Below are 16,058 nucleotides of genomic sequence, written 5' to 3' on the forward strand. Positions count from 1 at the left end.
GCCCACCTTCCTTGGATACCTAATTACTTCATCTCATTAGGGAGAGAGAGAGCTAAGAGTAAGAGTTTACGCCACAGAAAGGAGCTGTTTGTTAAATGTGTCGAAGGGCTATGCAAGCTGAATCGCACTTTATTTTGTTAGTGCAAGAGTCGCTATTTACATAAACGTAAACGCTATTTACTCAAAGAGTAGGCCTTGTTTATCTGGCAGTAGGTACCTTTCAGGTAGTGGAACTTACCATATAGTGTTCTGTGATGGTTATATCAAGTACTTATCATAATGATTGCAAAGATATTATAAAACTCCATATAGGCAAAGCTCATAAGCATCGTATTTCAAAAAGTGAAAAAAATTCGTACGCTCTATGTATGATGGAGACTACACAGAGTACAGACATAGATACTGGCGCGGGGTTTGCGCTACGCATGTTCTCACACCTTCGAACGTGCTTTAAAAATGGTGGTCCGTTATCATGGTTGAATGATTGTTTCTATGTGCAGTGTCCTATCGGAGTGCCGCGCGCTGGGCGGCGTGCCGGCACTGAACGGCTCGCTGCGCCTGCGCACGCTGCGAATGGACCACGCGCGGCTCGCCCACACGCCGGCCGACCTCTGCGCGCAGGCGCCACAGCTACGCGCGCTGTGAGTATCTATGCATCCAGCACCAACCTTCGCTAATCTTCTCTGGGAACCTCTAGTATTCTATCTTCCTTCTATATATTTGTGTGCCTCACTGCTCAATGCCGAGGGTCGTGACCCTTTTCCATTGATCACAAAATGGCAGGAAATCTCCTAGTATAATAATCCCAGGAGAATTCCTCGCTAACACCTACCCTCTGGCATAGTGGCGGGTTCTCAGATCCCTCCGCATACAACGTGACTTAGGTTTTACGGTTATTAACGTGTTCTCCGATGAAACGAAAAGGCCAAATTCGGACCTCCAAAGTCGGTCACCCAGCCAGTTACCAAATAGGGTTAACTTTGCTTAACAAATACCTCAACTAGGCCACACTTATCCTTGAATCCGTATGGAAAATGTAAAATGATGAAATGATATTTTCCCAGAGACCTGCGGTCGAATCAGCTGCGAATTGTTCCTGAACTGCACGAGTGCTCTGAACTGCGAGTGCTGTGAGTATCGCGATCATACCTGCAATTAATGTGATAATTGAAAAGGGGTTGTGCTAATAAGTTGGGTTACGATTTATTTATGCGCTTGCCAGTGAAAAGGTTCGAATAGACGAAGGTCTCTTGCAAAGGTCTCCACAGAACTTGTCGGCCGGTCTAGCCGCTTGGGTCCAGCAGTTCACATCGGGGTACGAGTTTTCACTTGATAGCCGGGTGCCCTATGTTATCATTACGCTAACGGGTCTATACCACGATTAATTTGGTGTTTTTAACTGCCGATATTTGGACTCAGATGCATTCAGAGTTGTGGTCAAAACACCAAATTAATCGTGGTAAATGTAAAATATAATTATAATAATATTAATTATAATAATATAATATAACCTGGTTTTAGTTTTGAATTTCATCTAGTGTATTGTGTGGTTGCAGTGAGTTGTCGGACAACGAAATCGAGTCCCTGGACGGTGGCGCGCTGCGCGGGCTGCGGCGCCTGCACGACCTGCTGGTGGCGCGCAACCGCCTGCGACGCCTGCCCGCTGACACCTTCCGACACACGCCCAAGCTGCAGATGTTGTGAGTCATTCTCACTCTCTCTCTAGTATACCTCATTACTTCATCTCATAAGGAAGGGAGAGGGCTAAGAAAGAAAGAAGAAAGAAGGAGATGAGAGTTTACGCGACAGATAGAGAGCCGTTTGTGAAACATGTGAAACGTGACACACGCCCAAGCTGTAGATGTTGTGAATTATTCTCACTCTCTCTCTCCTAGCATTCCTCATTATATAACTAAGAAACGAGAGTTTACGCGACAGAAAGAGAGCCGTTTGTGAAACGCACGAAGCTGCAGATGTTGTGAGTCAATCTCACTCTCCCTAAATCATTAGGGCTAGATTTTATTCACCAGGGATACCTTCTAACGCAAATCCATAGTTCTCTCAATTTTCCACAAATACAAAGTTTGTATTTGTGGATCAGACTCATAAAGTTTGATTAAATACAAACAATAATGTAATCGAATTGGCAATCGAATGACGGTATGACATGACCCTCTCACTCCAAATAAAGCTATCAACTTAATTTTAAGTTAAGACTTATTATACGTTAACGAGCGTAGGCCACCAGTGCCGATAACCAGTAATTGCAGCTCAGTAGATTGGTATTTTGACGCTGATATTTTACAGTAATAACCTCTTTACTTCTTTACGTTTACAAAGTAACGGACAAAATTTATAGACTACAGGCCCATGTTTAAAAATGGGTGGGTCATATGAACCACCAGGTGACGTATACAGGACGATATAAGAGCATAAAATAATAAGTTTCAGCACTATGCCGTCACTTGTAAGCTGTCCAACAGAGTGCTGGTGAGAATTGAAAAGTGCAGGTAGAGTGAGTACATTTGGGTCATATATTTTTGTACGGCATTTTTACCATCGATAGATCCATGAAAAATAATAAGAAAGCGCGCAGTGCCGTAAAAAAATGGTGCGCCACAAAGTCAGTAAATGTTTTGATTTTCTGACAATTTCCGGGGTAAATTTGGTCATTTAATTCTGTACGGCACTAGTTTCATACTGTTTCAATACAGCCTCTAATCCATTATTCCGCAACGCCGTACAAAAATCATGCGACAAAGGGAAAAAATTGAGGGTAGCAACCCCCTCTCTTTCCGTGGTCCGGGGGGTGATTTGAAACAACATAAAATTAATTTATTTTGAAAGTGTTTTATGCATAGATAATATTTTTTTACATGCCGTACATTTTCGTTGGTCCAAAGGTTTGTAGGGGATGTGGATATTATATACACACCCGTTCACTTCAGTTAGACGGCATAGTGATTTTATCATATTATCAATTGTTCTCTTCAAAAATATGTTAATGCCGTACAGTATCAGATGGCCATAAAGTACTACCCTTAAAATGGTAGCGTCATTTTCATCAGCCTAAAAGATATGGTCTGCATTAAAATGTACGGCATAATTTTTTCCTAATTTATTTATCTTAATACTATTTAAAACAAGGGAAAAGCGTAGAAAATTGCTATATTTTATTAATCTATGAATATTTAAACTTTTGCAATAATTTGAAAAATTTCAGTTTTTGTATTTATCTATAATTTTTTTTAGAACAGTTTCTTTTGAACGGCAATACTATATAACAATAGTATTTTACACTATCATGTTAAAAAAAAAGTTGCCGTACAGAGTCAAATGATTTTACAGCTTTAAAAATTAAGTATACCATGAAATTAAGATAATTATTGATACACATTCAAATGAACACTAATTTTTTTACGGCATTATTTTTAATAGTACTTTTGAGTGCTAGATAATGTTTTGGAACCAAAGCCGTACTTTCTCAAATCACCCCCCGGACCACGGAAAGAGAGGGGGTTGCTACCCTCAATTTTTTCCCCTTGTCGCATGATTTTTGTACGGCGTTGCGGAATAATGGATTAGAGGCTGTATTGAAACAGTATGAAACTAGTGCCGTACAGAATCAAATGACCAAATTTACCCCGGAAATTGTCAGAAAATCAAAACATTTACTGACTTTGTGGCGCACCATTTTTTTACGGCACTGCGCGCTTTCTTATTATTTTTCATGGATCTATCGATGGTAAAAATGCCGTACAAAAATATATGACCAAAATGTACTCACTCTACCTGCACTTTTCAATTCTCACCAGCACTCTGTTGGACAGCTTACAAGTGACGGCATAGTGCTGAAACTTATTATTTTATGCTCTTATATCGTCCTGTATACGTCACCTGGTGGTTCATATGACCCACCCATTTTTAAACATGGGCCTGTAGTCTATTATTATTGCAATTAATAAACATCGACCCAAACTTATAAGTACACTGTATATTTTAAAGGCGTGACGCATGAATGATTTAAGCGTGGATAAATCCTTGTACATACATTATTATTATAAGCTTAAAACAAAATCTTAACAGGGCTCTTTCCGTCACTCGTTTCCACTCGTTTCATACAACCGTAGTTCCAATTTCATTTGAATATTAAGCAACCAAAGTCCATGAAATTTTGCAGACATATTCTAGAAATTAATATCTGTGTCTGTGGTGTTTTAGATTTTTCTAAAAATATGTAGTTTTAAAATTACAGGGGCTCCAAGATTTGTATGAAAATTTTAAAGACCGCGTAACTTTGAAACCGAATATTTTAACAGAAATCTGGAAAACTACAGACATAGATATTAAGATAGTATTTAATTAGATTATAATAGGGCTGACATGTACTTTAATGTATCAAAGCCCTTAAATAAATAAAGAAAAAAAAAACATAGATATTAGTTTCTAGAATATGTCTGCAAAATTTCATGGATGGTTGCTTAATATTCAAATGAAATTGGAACTACGATTGTATGAAACGAGTGACGGAGAGAGCCCTCTTAAACAAACCTTTCGATAAGATATTGATATGATAAGACCCGCTATGTTTCGATACACACAAGAACACGGAAGATCCAAAAAGATCTAGACGACTTGCCTGGCGCATTGGTTAGCGCCGTGGTGTTATTAGTAGGAGGTCCAATTCCCGGCATGGTTTAGAACTTCATAATTTCTAAATCACTGGTCTAGTCTGGTGGGAGGCTTCGGGAGTGGCTAGTTACCACTCTACCGGCAAAAACGTGCCGCCAAGCAACTTAGCGTTCTGTGCCATGTAGGAACCAAAGGGAGGTATGGGTATACCGGGTTAGCCCGCTTCCATCGTAGAGTTACTTAGAGTGCATCATCATTCATCACTTACCACCAGGTGAGATTGCAGTCAAGGGCTAACTTGTATCTGAATAAAAAGATCAAAGCGCTGTAAACTGCACAGAAGAACGTCACACTGAACGCGCGCGTACACGTTTACCTAAACTCTATGAAGCTCGCCAAATTGAAACGCAGTCGAAATACACAATTGCTGTCTGAATTACAACGTCTGAGCGGTGTTTCTGACGCAAGTTCTCTTTGTTTTAGCCTTATAATATAGGTTGTATATTCTGAGCCTTAATTGTTTAACCTAAATTACATGGAGCGTCCAGTTGCATTGTTCGCGACAGCTCGTAATATAATAACGCATATCATTCCAGAGATCTCGAGGACAACCAAATAGAGCACATTGATATGGAAGCATTCGTTCCAGTTTCCAAATTAGAAGATTTGTGAGTACATTTGTATCTTTCGCTTTGTTTTAAAGCAAGTACCTACCTAAATAGTTCGTAACACTTATGTTATAATTTATGACCCTGAAAATAGCGTTTAATATTTTGTAAATAGGTACTCGCCCGCTTCGTATCGACGCGATGTGGAGCACTTTTACTTGGTTTTCCTACTAACACATCTACGTGAACGTCAGGATGGCTGGCCACTTTCATTATAAAATTTCTCCTTATTTGTCGAGGTACTTACTAATATAATTATTTTGTTATAGGTACCAAATAGGTACTAAATCTTAGGATGGCTTAAACTTCCAAATACCGTTATGGTCCAGCCATCCTGACGTTCAACTCATTTACCATGAGTTGTGTTTTTTGGAAACTTCAAAACTCTGCCATCTTTATGAAATTGAGTGTGATTTTATTGTAACCTAGAGACCCTGTAGCATGATTACCAAGAAATGTTTCGCCCGGGGAAATTGATAAAATATAACTCATGCTGTTCTAATATCAGTGTCCTCTCCTTGGATAATATAATTATTGTTAAGGCTAAAACTGAGATCTATAATTATAGTGTATCTACTTTGACTTTATTCAGATTTAACATAGACTTTAAAAGAGATAGATTGATGTCCCGATATAGCATATCTGCAGCAAAGTCAAAGTACGCTCTTCAAGGAGCGGGCCAATAAATTCCTAAAAGTCCAGCAACGCATCGGTTCGGGTTCCCCTGGTGTTCATGGGCGGCGGTAATCACTTAACATCAGGTGACCCCCTGCTGGTTTGCTCGCTATTTTTATAAAAAAAAAAGTAGGGTATATAGACCGCAGCCTAAGTGTAAGATGTTTGACGGAGTCGATCGGTTGCAGGAACGTGGGTAACAACAGATTCCCCGTGCTGCCGGCGAGCGGGCTGCAGCGCCTGCTGCACCTCAAGGCGCACAACAACCCCGCGCTGCGTCGCTTCCACCCTCCCGAGCTCTTCCCCAGGATACAGGTAGCATTCAACAGTTGCGAATAGAGGGTGATTTCCACTCATACGATCGATCAACTGACCTCAATACACAGCAGCGGGGTCTTCTCCATCTGACCTATGTCAAGACGGGGGTACGGGCCTCGAGGCGTGGCCTCCTTGCCCGGGTGTGGCGCGGGGAAGAACACTTCCCCGGTAACGTCCTTTAAGCCGTTATCGGCTAAGGCCTGCCTTCTTGGCTTTGGGCCTCGAGGTCTCGGATGTGTGTTGGATCCAGGGCCCCCGTACTGTGGGCGATGGACTCGCCATCGCGCACGGGGCTATTGTCAGGTCCAGTTATGCTTGCGTCGTCCTCGTCGTCATCATCTTCACCAGCAAGTTGCGCTGGTGCGGGTGACTGCAGAAGCTCACGAGGTAGAGGACGCCCATTGGGTGGTCTGTGTTGTAGCGGTGCTATCCCACGGAGGTGTATGTACGGTCCATGGTCCGCGCGGGCAAACATGCGCCGCGCAAGTGCGTGGACGTACTCCTCCACGGTGGGCGTCTTGGTATCACGATGGATGACGTCATTTCTGACGTACCTCGGAGCTCCTACAATCAGGCGCAGGCACTTGTTCTGTTGAACCTGTAGCCGGCGCTTCTGGTAAGCCGAACAAAGAGCGTACCACGCAGGGGCCGCGTACGTCAGGCGCGAACGGACATAGGCTCCGTAAATTCGAAGTTTGGTCTTCGGTGATAGTCTTGAGGTGAGGACTTGGTACAGCATCGACGTGGCCGCCTTTGCGTGGTTCACGGCGTGGTCCACCGTGGGAACCATGTTTAGGTTACAGTCGATGCGGCACCCCAAGTAGCACACCGAAGTCTGCCACTCTATGCCCTGGCCTCGAAGTTGGAGCTGACGTAGCGGCTTCCGAACTCCGAACAGAATGGCTGCTGTTTTCCCCACGTTGACAGCCATTCTCCATTTGTCCAGCCATTCAGGAAGCAGGTTCAACAGGCGTTGCATGCGATTAGTGGCCACGATTTGGTGATAGGACGACGCAAGATACGCACTGTCGTCAGCGTAGAGTGACAACAGTACGTCTTCGTACGACCTCAATACGAACTTAATCCAGTCGCCACTCGTGACGCTTTCACTAGATGGCAGCACGAGTACCTTACAACTGAAGCCCAAGCAGAACACGCAAATCTGAATCGCACTAACGGAGCGTTTAGGAATCTGCACTAGGTATATTTAAAAGTTTCAAGAAACAACCGTCGGTCCAGCTGGTACTACCGAGCACAACATGCACCGCTCGGCGGTTAATTCCCTTATTGCTACGAGCACACAGACAACGCCGGGGGCGTTAAACTTACAGTAAACAATCTGGATTTTACCAGGTTTTTCTAACGCCTTCTTTCAAATTTTGTGGGGTAACCCACAAAATTGATACCCACGTAATTGTGTAAGAATCAATGAAAAAAATGAAACCTTAGATAAATCCAGGAATTATTCAAGAACAGATTTTACTGCCAGTTCGTTACTCTGTACTCTTAAAATTAATTTTTGTAGTACAATAGCTAGGTACTAAGTTCCTCTGCCTACCTAACCTAGCAATAGCAAAATTATTTTTCGTTTTTGTTTCTTTTTCGTTTTCTTTTATAATAATAATCAGCTCCCAGTTCATAAAATTAGTTCGGTTAAGTTGGGGTTGTAATAAAATATAGGGATCGCATGAGGAAAGCCATGAAACGATTAACCATCCATGTCGGGCCCCGCCCGTGAAGGGCTATTTTTTCGCAATTTCCTCGGTCGAAGATCGAGATTTTGATAACGCACTCTACGTCTTGGGGCTAGTTTATTAACTGGGGGACCTTTCTAAGTTCTATTTCTGTTGACCCTCTACAATATTTTATTGGTACTGAACTGAAACAACCAACAAACACGATCATATTGTGCACTGACTAGAAGATTTTCAAGAAAGTTTTGGAAACTGAAATTATATTTAAACATGAATTGTTGTCCGTTCCAGACGCTGGTGTTGTCGTACGCGTACCATTGCTGCGAGTTCATGCCGCTGATGGAGGGCGGCGTGGGGGTGGACAGCGAGGCGGACGGGGAGGCGGAGGGCGAGGATGACGACAGGGAGCAGTTCAGCGACCTGGTGCTGCTGCCGCCCGCGCACGTCGACCTCGCCGCCTGGGCCAACGCCACCGACATCTGGCCGCACTACCGTGAGAGCCTCTGCCGCTATTGTCAGTTTCATGTAGTACAGTATTGAGATTCTTATAATGGTGTTTTTGTGTGCGCAGTGAACGCGACGGGCGCGGGTGCGGACGGCGCGCGGCCGGCGGGCGCGTGGAGCGCGGCGGGCGCGGCCGAGCTGCGGCGCGCGCGGCGCGTGCGCTGCCGGCCGCTGCCCGGCCCCTTCCTGCCGTGCGTGGACCTGTTCGACTGGTGGACGCTACGCTGTGGCGTGTGGGCCGTGTTCCTGCTGGCGCTGCTCGGCAACGGCACTGTGGTGTTCGTGCTGCTGTTCAGCCGCAGCCGCATTGACGTGCCACGCTTCCTCGTCACCAACCTGGCGGCCGCCGACTTCTGCATGGGCGTGTACCTCGGCCTGCTGGCCGTGGTGGACGCGGGCACGCTGGGCGAGTTCCGCGAGCACGCCGTGGCTTGGCAGATGTCGGGTGGCTGCCGCCTGGCCGGCTTCCTGGGCGTGCTGTCGTCCGAGCTGAGTGTGTTCACGCTGGCCGTAATCACGCTGGAGCGCAACTACGCCATCACGCACGCCATGCACCTCAATAAGCGCCTGTCGTTGCGCCACGCGGCCGCCGTCATGGCGGCGGGCTGGGCCTTCTCGCTGGCGGCGGCCACGCTACCGCTGCTGGGCGTGTCGGACTACCGCAAGTTCGCCGTGTGCCTGCCCTTCGAGACGGGCTCGCCGACCGCACTCGGCTACGTGGCGGCGCTGCTGACCATCAACGGGCTGGCCTTCCTCGTGCTGCTGGGCTGCTACCTCAAGATGTACTGCGCCATCCGCGGCTCGCAGGCGTGGAACAGCAACGACTCGCGCATCGCCAAGCGCATGGCGCTGCTCGTGTTTACCGACTTCCTGTGCTGGTCGCCCATCGCCTTCTTCGCGCTCACTGCGGCGCTCGGCGCACGTCTCGTGTCGCTGGAGCAGGCCAAGGTGTTCACGGTGTTCGTGCTGCCGCTCAACAGCTGCTGCAACCCCTTCCTCTACGCCATCCTCACCAAACAGTTCAAGAAGGATTGCGCGCTCGTGTGCAAGGCCATCGAGGAGTCGCGCGTCACGCGCGGCATTGGCCGCTGCCGCCACTCGTCCAACTTCAGCAACCGCCAGACGCCCGCCAACACTAACAGCCTGAACGAGCGCTCGTCGCGCGGCCAGCACGGCGCCGCGTGCGCGTGCCGCCGCCTGCTGCCCGGCGCCGTTCCGCCCGCCGCGCCACCCGCGCCCGGTGGAGAGCGCCTGCTGCGCTGGCTGCGCGCGTGCGGGCGCCGCGCCACCGCGCCCACGCCGCCCGCGCCGCCCGTGCCGCGCGCGCCGCCCAAGCGCACGGGCTCGGTGTCGTCGTCGGTGGAGTTCTCGTCGTCGCGCTCCGACTCGTGGCGCACGTACGGGCGGCCGCCGCCGCCGCCGCGCCGCGCCGCGTCGTGGCTGGTGGCGCGCAAGACGTCTCAGGACTCCAACCTGTCGTCGTCGCGCAACGACTCGTCGGGCTCCAACGCCACGGCGTCCACGGGCACGTGGCGAACGTCACGCTCGGGCGGCAGCGCGGCGGCGGGCGCGGCGCGGCCTAAGCTCACGCGCCAGCCCGCCGTGTCGGCCGACGAGCCGCCGCTGTCGCCGGCCGCGCTGCTGCCGCCCGCCGCGCCGCGCCTGCTGCACACCATCCCGTCGGCCGCGGAGACCGAGGCGCCGGCCGACGAGGCGGAGGCGCGCTGACCCGCCGCACGGCCTGTCCTACAATCCCGTCCATTAGCCCCGCCCGCGCCGCCAAGCGGACGTCTGACACGATCGTGTAGTGTAGTTTCGTACAGTATTACGCGCCATGACGAGTTTAAATTTAAGCAAGTGCGACGACACGAGACTTGATATATTTATTTAGTAAAATTTACTATGTAAGATGAAAAATCCCCCGAGTCGATATTATTATTATAATATGATAGTTATAGTTAATAATTTATGAATAATATAAGTAAAATATTAATTTATTTATGTACAACTAAATAGGACGGTTAATGTTTTTACAATAAATGTTAAATGTTAAAAGTTAAACTATAGCAAAGCCACGTCAGTAGGCATGCCTACCGCCTACGACGCCGACGCACGTGCGAAAGTTGAGCGCTAATTGTATATTGTAGAGGACGGCGCGTGCACTAAACAGTATTCGACTACAGTATATTGTATACTTTACTCGTTAAATTAATTATGGTTAAATATATTGTAATGTATGTTACTTAACGTTCACTCTAAGCTAGATTTTATATGATAGTTTATTGTATCGCTAGAGACCAAGTGCTCAATAGTGTCATTGATATTGTTAAACTCAATTGATAGTGTAATAAAATAAAATATTAATAAAATATACGAAGCCTTCAGCCATGCTGACGCACCGGAAGCGAAGGCCAAAGCCGATCATGTTTTGACAATAAAATTATAAAAATCTAATACATAGTACCTACCTTTTACTGTACTTTTAAGTTACAAACTACCTACTTAGCAGCGGCGTGCAGGTCATAGAGGCATAAAAGCGCTGCTTACCCTGATTGAAATAGTTTAATGTTCATTTTTCATCATGACCGCTAGTAATTAGGCAACTACCTACTTTATGCCTACCCTAGCTATAGACCCTGAGCACGCCACTGCTACTTAGGTACAAATATCTACCTACACAATCTCTAAACGAAACTAAATTAATAGGTTATTCCTATCTCTTTCACAATGGTCCATACGGAAAAGAATAGCACTATATTGAGACCAATTTAGAGATTGTGTGCATACAACAGATTACAGAATTAACCACACTGGGATGGTTACTAAATCCCGCGATTAAATATAGCAGCTGTGGTAGATTGCCAGTCAAATACAGAGATCAGTTTATAATTCAAAGGGATTTTAAGAAAATCCATACATAAATAAACGATTAATCCGTCTAAATAAATGAAACTTGGCAAAAACCTCATTTGCTTAAATAGACATTTCATATAAACTTTTATCTAGCCGTAAGAGACATAAGCCTTATCATGATTGTAAAATGCAAAAACAGATTAATTCAACGCCGTTTTATTAACCCCCAACACAAAAAGAGGGCCGTTATGTTTGACGTGTGTATCTGTGTATCTGTATGTGGCATCGTAGCTCCTATAGTCCTACCAGTGCATCTAATTTATATTCACCAAATATGTTATATAACAGAGTTGTATTATGTGGATCAAATAGAAATAAGGAAAAAAAAAACTAATGAACCGATTTTAATTTAGTTTTTTTTTTGAAAGGTGGCTTGATCGACAGTGTTCTTAGGCTATGATCTAAAAAAAATCGGTTCAGCCGATTGAAAGTTATCAGCTCTTTTCTGTTACTGTAACCTTCACTGGTCGGGGGTGTTATAAATTTTTAATTTACACTTGATATAATAAGGCCCCACTTATTTAGATAAAACTATCACCGTTGCCAGATTTTATCTCAAAATATGTTAATAATAATACCTACTTATAGTTTTATTTGTTTGACCGCCTTTTATAATAATAAGGTAAGTTTATTGACATGAATTAATATTATTGTCGATATTGGCCTAATTTTTATGACTATACTTAAAATAGGCAAGTACCTATAACTTACCCATGAAATAATAATATTTGTGTTTGTTGTAAATTTGTAATATTTTAAGCAATGTTTGTGATCACATACCAGTGTCTATTTATTAATGAGTGAGGGAATGTAATTTATTTATTTTTATTTAAATAAATTTATAACAAATTTCACTTTTATTTAACTACTTACATCGCATACAAACATTAATACGAATATCTGTCCTAACTATTTAAGTACTAGTTACTTATACAATGAATGCTTTTATTTAATTTTAATACAAACTAGGAATAAGTACACATCTTTTTTAATACGACAAAATAATGTGCGTCTGGCGATCATTTGTCGATTTAAAATATTATACATTCCCTTAGTAAATGTTATATGTAATAACAAAATAATGGATGAAATTAATTTTCTCTTAAATTTTTTCTTTCACATACTAGGAGCAATCGCATCCAAATCAACTATCTTTTGTTCAAGTACTTCAACATGCTGATTCGCTAACTCAGCGTTTAACGATGAATGATAAGCACCGTTGGTTGGTTTTACATTGCTGCTTCACTGAGCGATATTAAAATGATTTTTCGTAGAAAACCTTCATTGGATTAAAAATAAATGCCAAATGAGCTTCGTGTCTATTCATCGTTGAACACTGGGTTAGCGAGCACCCCACTGAACTTTTTACTCAATTTGTTTGGTATCAGCTTAAATATAAATGCTATATACACGGCAGCCATATAGTAACGCTTGTGGAATAGGTACACTTGAAAAGAGACGCTGGATAAATGCCCTCAGGAAGGTCCCGCGTCAGGTCTAGGCTCGCTGGCGGCGCGCGAAGTGGACGGGATCTCGTCTGGCTCGCGTAGCAGCGTGCGCCTTGCGCGGCGCCGGCGGCTCTCCGCGAGCTGCGCGCCGAACCGCTCGTCGAGCAAGTCGGGGCGACGTCGCCGTTCTTCTGCCACGCTGTTAACGCTTACAGCGCTCGCTGCACATGCTTCCTCGCTTGGTGCGTCTTCATCCACCTCCTGAAAAGCAACCGGATCGGGATTATGATTGAGAACAGTTTGGTTTTTACAGGATGGGAATAAATGTTAGCAGACGTGACAAAACTTGACCCTGATAGGAATAATTTGGTATAGATACCTTAATCTCAGCGAAAGTGACCGGCATGGTGCGATGCCTCTGGCGGGGCCCGACGCGGCGCCGCCGACGCCCGCGCTCCAGCGCCGACGCGGCTGCCGGGTACACTGCGTCCATGCTGCCACCCGCCTCGCTATGGACGACATAATAACGCCTATTAACATAATATCATCAGCCGGCCCACTACTGAGCACGGATCTTCTCTCAGAATGAGAAGGGTTGAGACGCATCCGCACTTGGCCACCATAATGACCAAGTGCGGATTGGCAGACTTCACACACCTTAGAAAACATTATGGAGAACTCTGAGGCATGAAGGTTTCCTCACGATGTTTTCCTTCACCGTTAAACTTCGAAGTGTTAGAGTTGCGTGCCCGGCATTCCCGAACCCTCCATCTTGAAAACCGACGTCGGGCTATTGATGCTGTTTATGTACTAAGTACTTAGTGTAGTAATTAGGTACGTACCTATAGCTCACCTAGTTACCCTACTCAAATGCTAACGGACATGGTTTTGCGCCTATCTACTTCATTAACCTCTTCTTCTATGCTTTCTACTGGTATCATGTTACCAAACTTTATTATTACTTACATTTTGTGAATGAAGTTAGCGTGAAATGTCAAGCAGTGCCTACTGTTAGCATTTGAATAGTAGGTATAAGAAGATGAATTATGTGCCATAGAAACCCTGGCACACTTTGCTTGCATCAAAAACATAGGACTTACCCCATATTCGTTAAGAATAACGATCTGAACTAATTGATCAATTATTACGATAGCACTAATTTGCGTGCCAGCTGCTAACAATGGGCGTGGAGAGTGCGCGCACGCTCGCGCTCCGCCAATACGTAGTCCGCGCTCGACCTTAATACTCCTAATAATATTTTATGTATATTTTAATGATGCACCGAATACCGACACAGGCCACCGCCGTACCGGCCCGACATATTAAGTGCTTCGCTCCCAAATTATTTTAGCAGAATTAACATATTTTGTTTGGAAATTGTTTACACGTATGTAGGAGCGGTTGCGAACTCGGATCGCGATGAACTCTTTTTATTTTTTTCCCGAGAAATCTGCATGTTTTGGAGTGTGACCGCGATTCCATGGCGCGGTGCCAGCAACCTCCCGCCCCGCTCTGACGCCAGCCGTAAACAAACACGCTGCGAATTTACGATAAACAAAACAAGTGAATAGTGTCCTTAGTATCAGATTTTATATCTCACCAACGTCGATAGAATTCGAGCGTCGAAACATAATAATGTCAGGCTACAATAGACTTAACATTGCTTGTTTTAAAGTCAAAAATCCAGTACCATCAATTTTAATTTCACAAGGTTTCCTTTTGGACCTGGCTTTAGATGTATGAACGAACTTGAGCTTCAAACTAAGGTGTTTGACTTTCCATTTTACTTTAAAGCTGAAATGTTTAAAGAATCGAATTCTATCAACGAGTCAGAAGTAAATTCGCGTACTGTGGTCGCTACGTCATTACACTGTTCGAGTATTGTAATGTCTTCAATGGCCTTCAAAATTTAAACAACTGCGCGCGTTTGCTCCGTGACTTGCAACAACAAAACTGAAAATCAATAAAACTATTTGCTTACAAATAGGTAGTTAATTAACTACAACTGAAATTCAAATTACTTACCTAATGTAACCCGAGTACATGGGGTGGTGATTAAGGTCGTCAAGGTGAAAGGTCCTTGGCCAAGAATTACCAAGCAGCAAAGTTTGTAGTATTATTGCAATCACCAAAACCGGACCTTATAATCGCTGTTTTGTTTTCGAGCTAAACTGTGACCGGCTAAACGCCGTAGGCAAAGGCCAAAGGCACCCAAATTCACTTGTTGTTCGCTAAGCAGTCGGATTTTCAATCACAATTCACAACACAATCGATTACTGTAGGTAGGTACCTGCATTTTCGACGACTACACCCAATTAATTATTCGACCTTCCGTTTTTTTCTTTTAACTGCATATAACCTTAGATAAGTTTTGTGGAACTACCCTCAAAAGTAACACATTCTGTCATGATTTTTCGCAAATATTTTTATACTTGCCTAAATTGATAACCTGTTAGAGGCCGTAGAAAAACTAGCAAACTGTATGATTGAAAAAATGTAATAATTAAAATTAAAATAATGTAGGTATTTACATTTTTGAATTCTATTTTAAAATCTTTGAATCTTCTTTACAAACACATTTTCTTTTTGTACATGTTCACACCAAGGTTAGATGGTTTTTGATCATAAAGCTACAGCTCAGAAAAATCCATACTGTCAATGTCAAAATGCACTATGACAGTCTTTCCACTTGTAAGGATTTCGCCCTTTTTTAGGGCGAATCGACTTATATACATTAGGTGCTACTTAGGACTTGGCAGGAATTTAGGGTTTGAGAAAACTTAAGACTTTGGCAGGAATTTAGGGTTTGAGAAAACTTAAGACTTTGGCAGGAATTTAGGGTTTGAGAAAACTTAAGACTTTGGCAGGAATTTAGGGTTTGAGAAAACTTAAGACTTTGGCAGGAATTTAGGGTTTGAGAAAACTTAAGACTGGCAGGAATTTAGGGTTTGAGAAAACTTAAGACTTTGGCAGGAATTTAGGGTTTGAGAAAACTTAAGACTTTGGCAGGAATTTAGGGTTTGAGAAAACTTAAGACTGGCAGGAATTTAGGGTTTGAGAAAACTTAAGACTTTGGCAGGAATTTAGGGTTTGAGAAAACTTAAGACTTTGGCAGGAATTTAGGGTTTGAGAAAACTTAGGACTTTGGCAGGAATTTAGGGTTTGAGAAAAAATTTAACATCAGCCCTTTTTGAAATTTAATTTAA

The 16,058-nt window shown here is 44.2% G+C and overlaps 3 protein-coding genes across 5 annotated transcripts in view; 1 reads left to right on the plus strand and 2 right to left on the minus strand.

Annotated features, from left to right (window-relative positions):
- LOC123876066 (follicle-stimulating hormone receptor) overlaps positions 1-11,438 on the plus strand; it is a 70,579-nt gene extending 59,141 nt beyond the window's left edge. Inside the window, exons 9-15 of the mRNA XM_045922193.1 lie at positions 501-641; positions 1,065-1,130; positions 1,557-1,700; positions 5,229-5,300; positions 6,164-6,290; positions 8,279-8,480; positions 8,559-11,438. Of these exons, the coding sequence (XP_045778149.1) occupies positions 501-641; positions 1,065-1,130; positions 1,557-1,700; positions 5,229-5,300; positions 6,164-6,290; positions 8,279-8,480; positions 8,559-10,219 (2,413 nt within the window). The 3' untranslated portion in view covers positions 10,220-11,438. The remainder of the gene's footprint in view (positions 1-500; positions 642-1,064; positions 1,131-1,556; positions 1,701-5,228; positions 5,301-6,163; positions 6,291-8,278; positions 8,481-8,558) is intronic.
- Positions 6,115-16,058, minus strand: part of LOC123876438 (transmembrane protein 131 homolog) — a 42,304-nt gene continuing 32,360 nt past the window's right edge. Inside the window, exons 27-28 of the transcript XR_006798359.1 lie at positions 12,185-12,190; positions 6,115-6,125 (exon numbers count right to left, since the gene is read on the minus strand). The gene's annotated coding sequence lies outside the window, so the exon portion shown is untranslated. The remainder of the gene's footprint in view (positions 6,126-12,184; positions 12,191-16,058) is intronic.
- On the minus strand, positions 12,239-15,424 carry LOC123876445. 3 transcript variants are annotated; one of them, XM_045922703.1, is made up of 3 exons: positions 14,878-15,424; positions 13,232-13,361; positions 12,239-13,113 (listed from the first exon to the last, which is right to left on the minus strand). In XM_045922703.1, exons 1-3 carry the CDS (start codon positions 14,895-14,897, stop codon positions 12,880-12,882), a joined length of 384 nt encoding a protein of 127 aa, XP_045778659.1. In that variant the 5' UTR covers positions 14,898-15,424; the 3' UTR covers positions 12,239-12,879. The 3 variants fall into 3 exon arrangements, with proteins under 3 accessions (XP_045778659.1, XP_045778657.1, XP_045778660.1); XM_045922701.1 differs by lacking the exon at positions 14,878-15,424 and adding an exon at positions 14,238-14,813; XM_045922704.1 differs by lacking the exon at positions 14,878-15,424 and adding an exon at positions 13,953-14,805.

The sequence above is a fragment of the Maniola jurtina genome, chromosome 21 (assembly GCF_905333055.1).
Source record: "Maniola jurtina chromosome 21, ilManJurt1.1, whole genome shotgun sequence".
In the NCBI taxonomy this organism is placed as follows: domain Eukaryota; kingdom Metazoa; phylum Arthropoda; class Insecta; order Lepidoptera; family Nymphalidae; genus Maniola; species Maniola jurtina.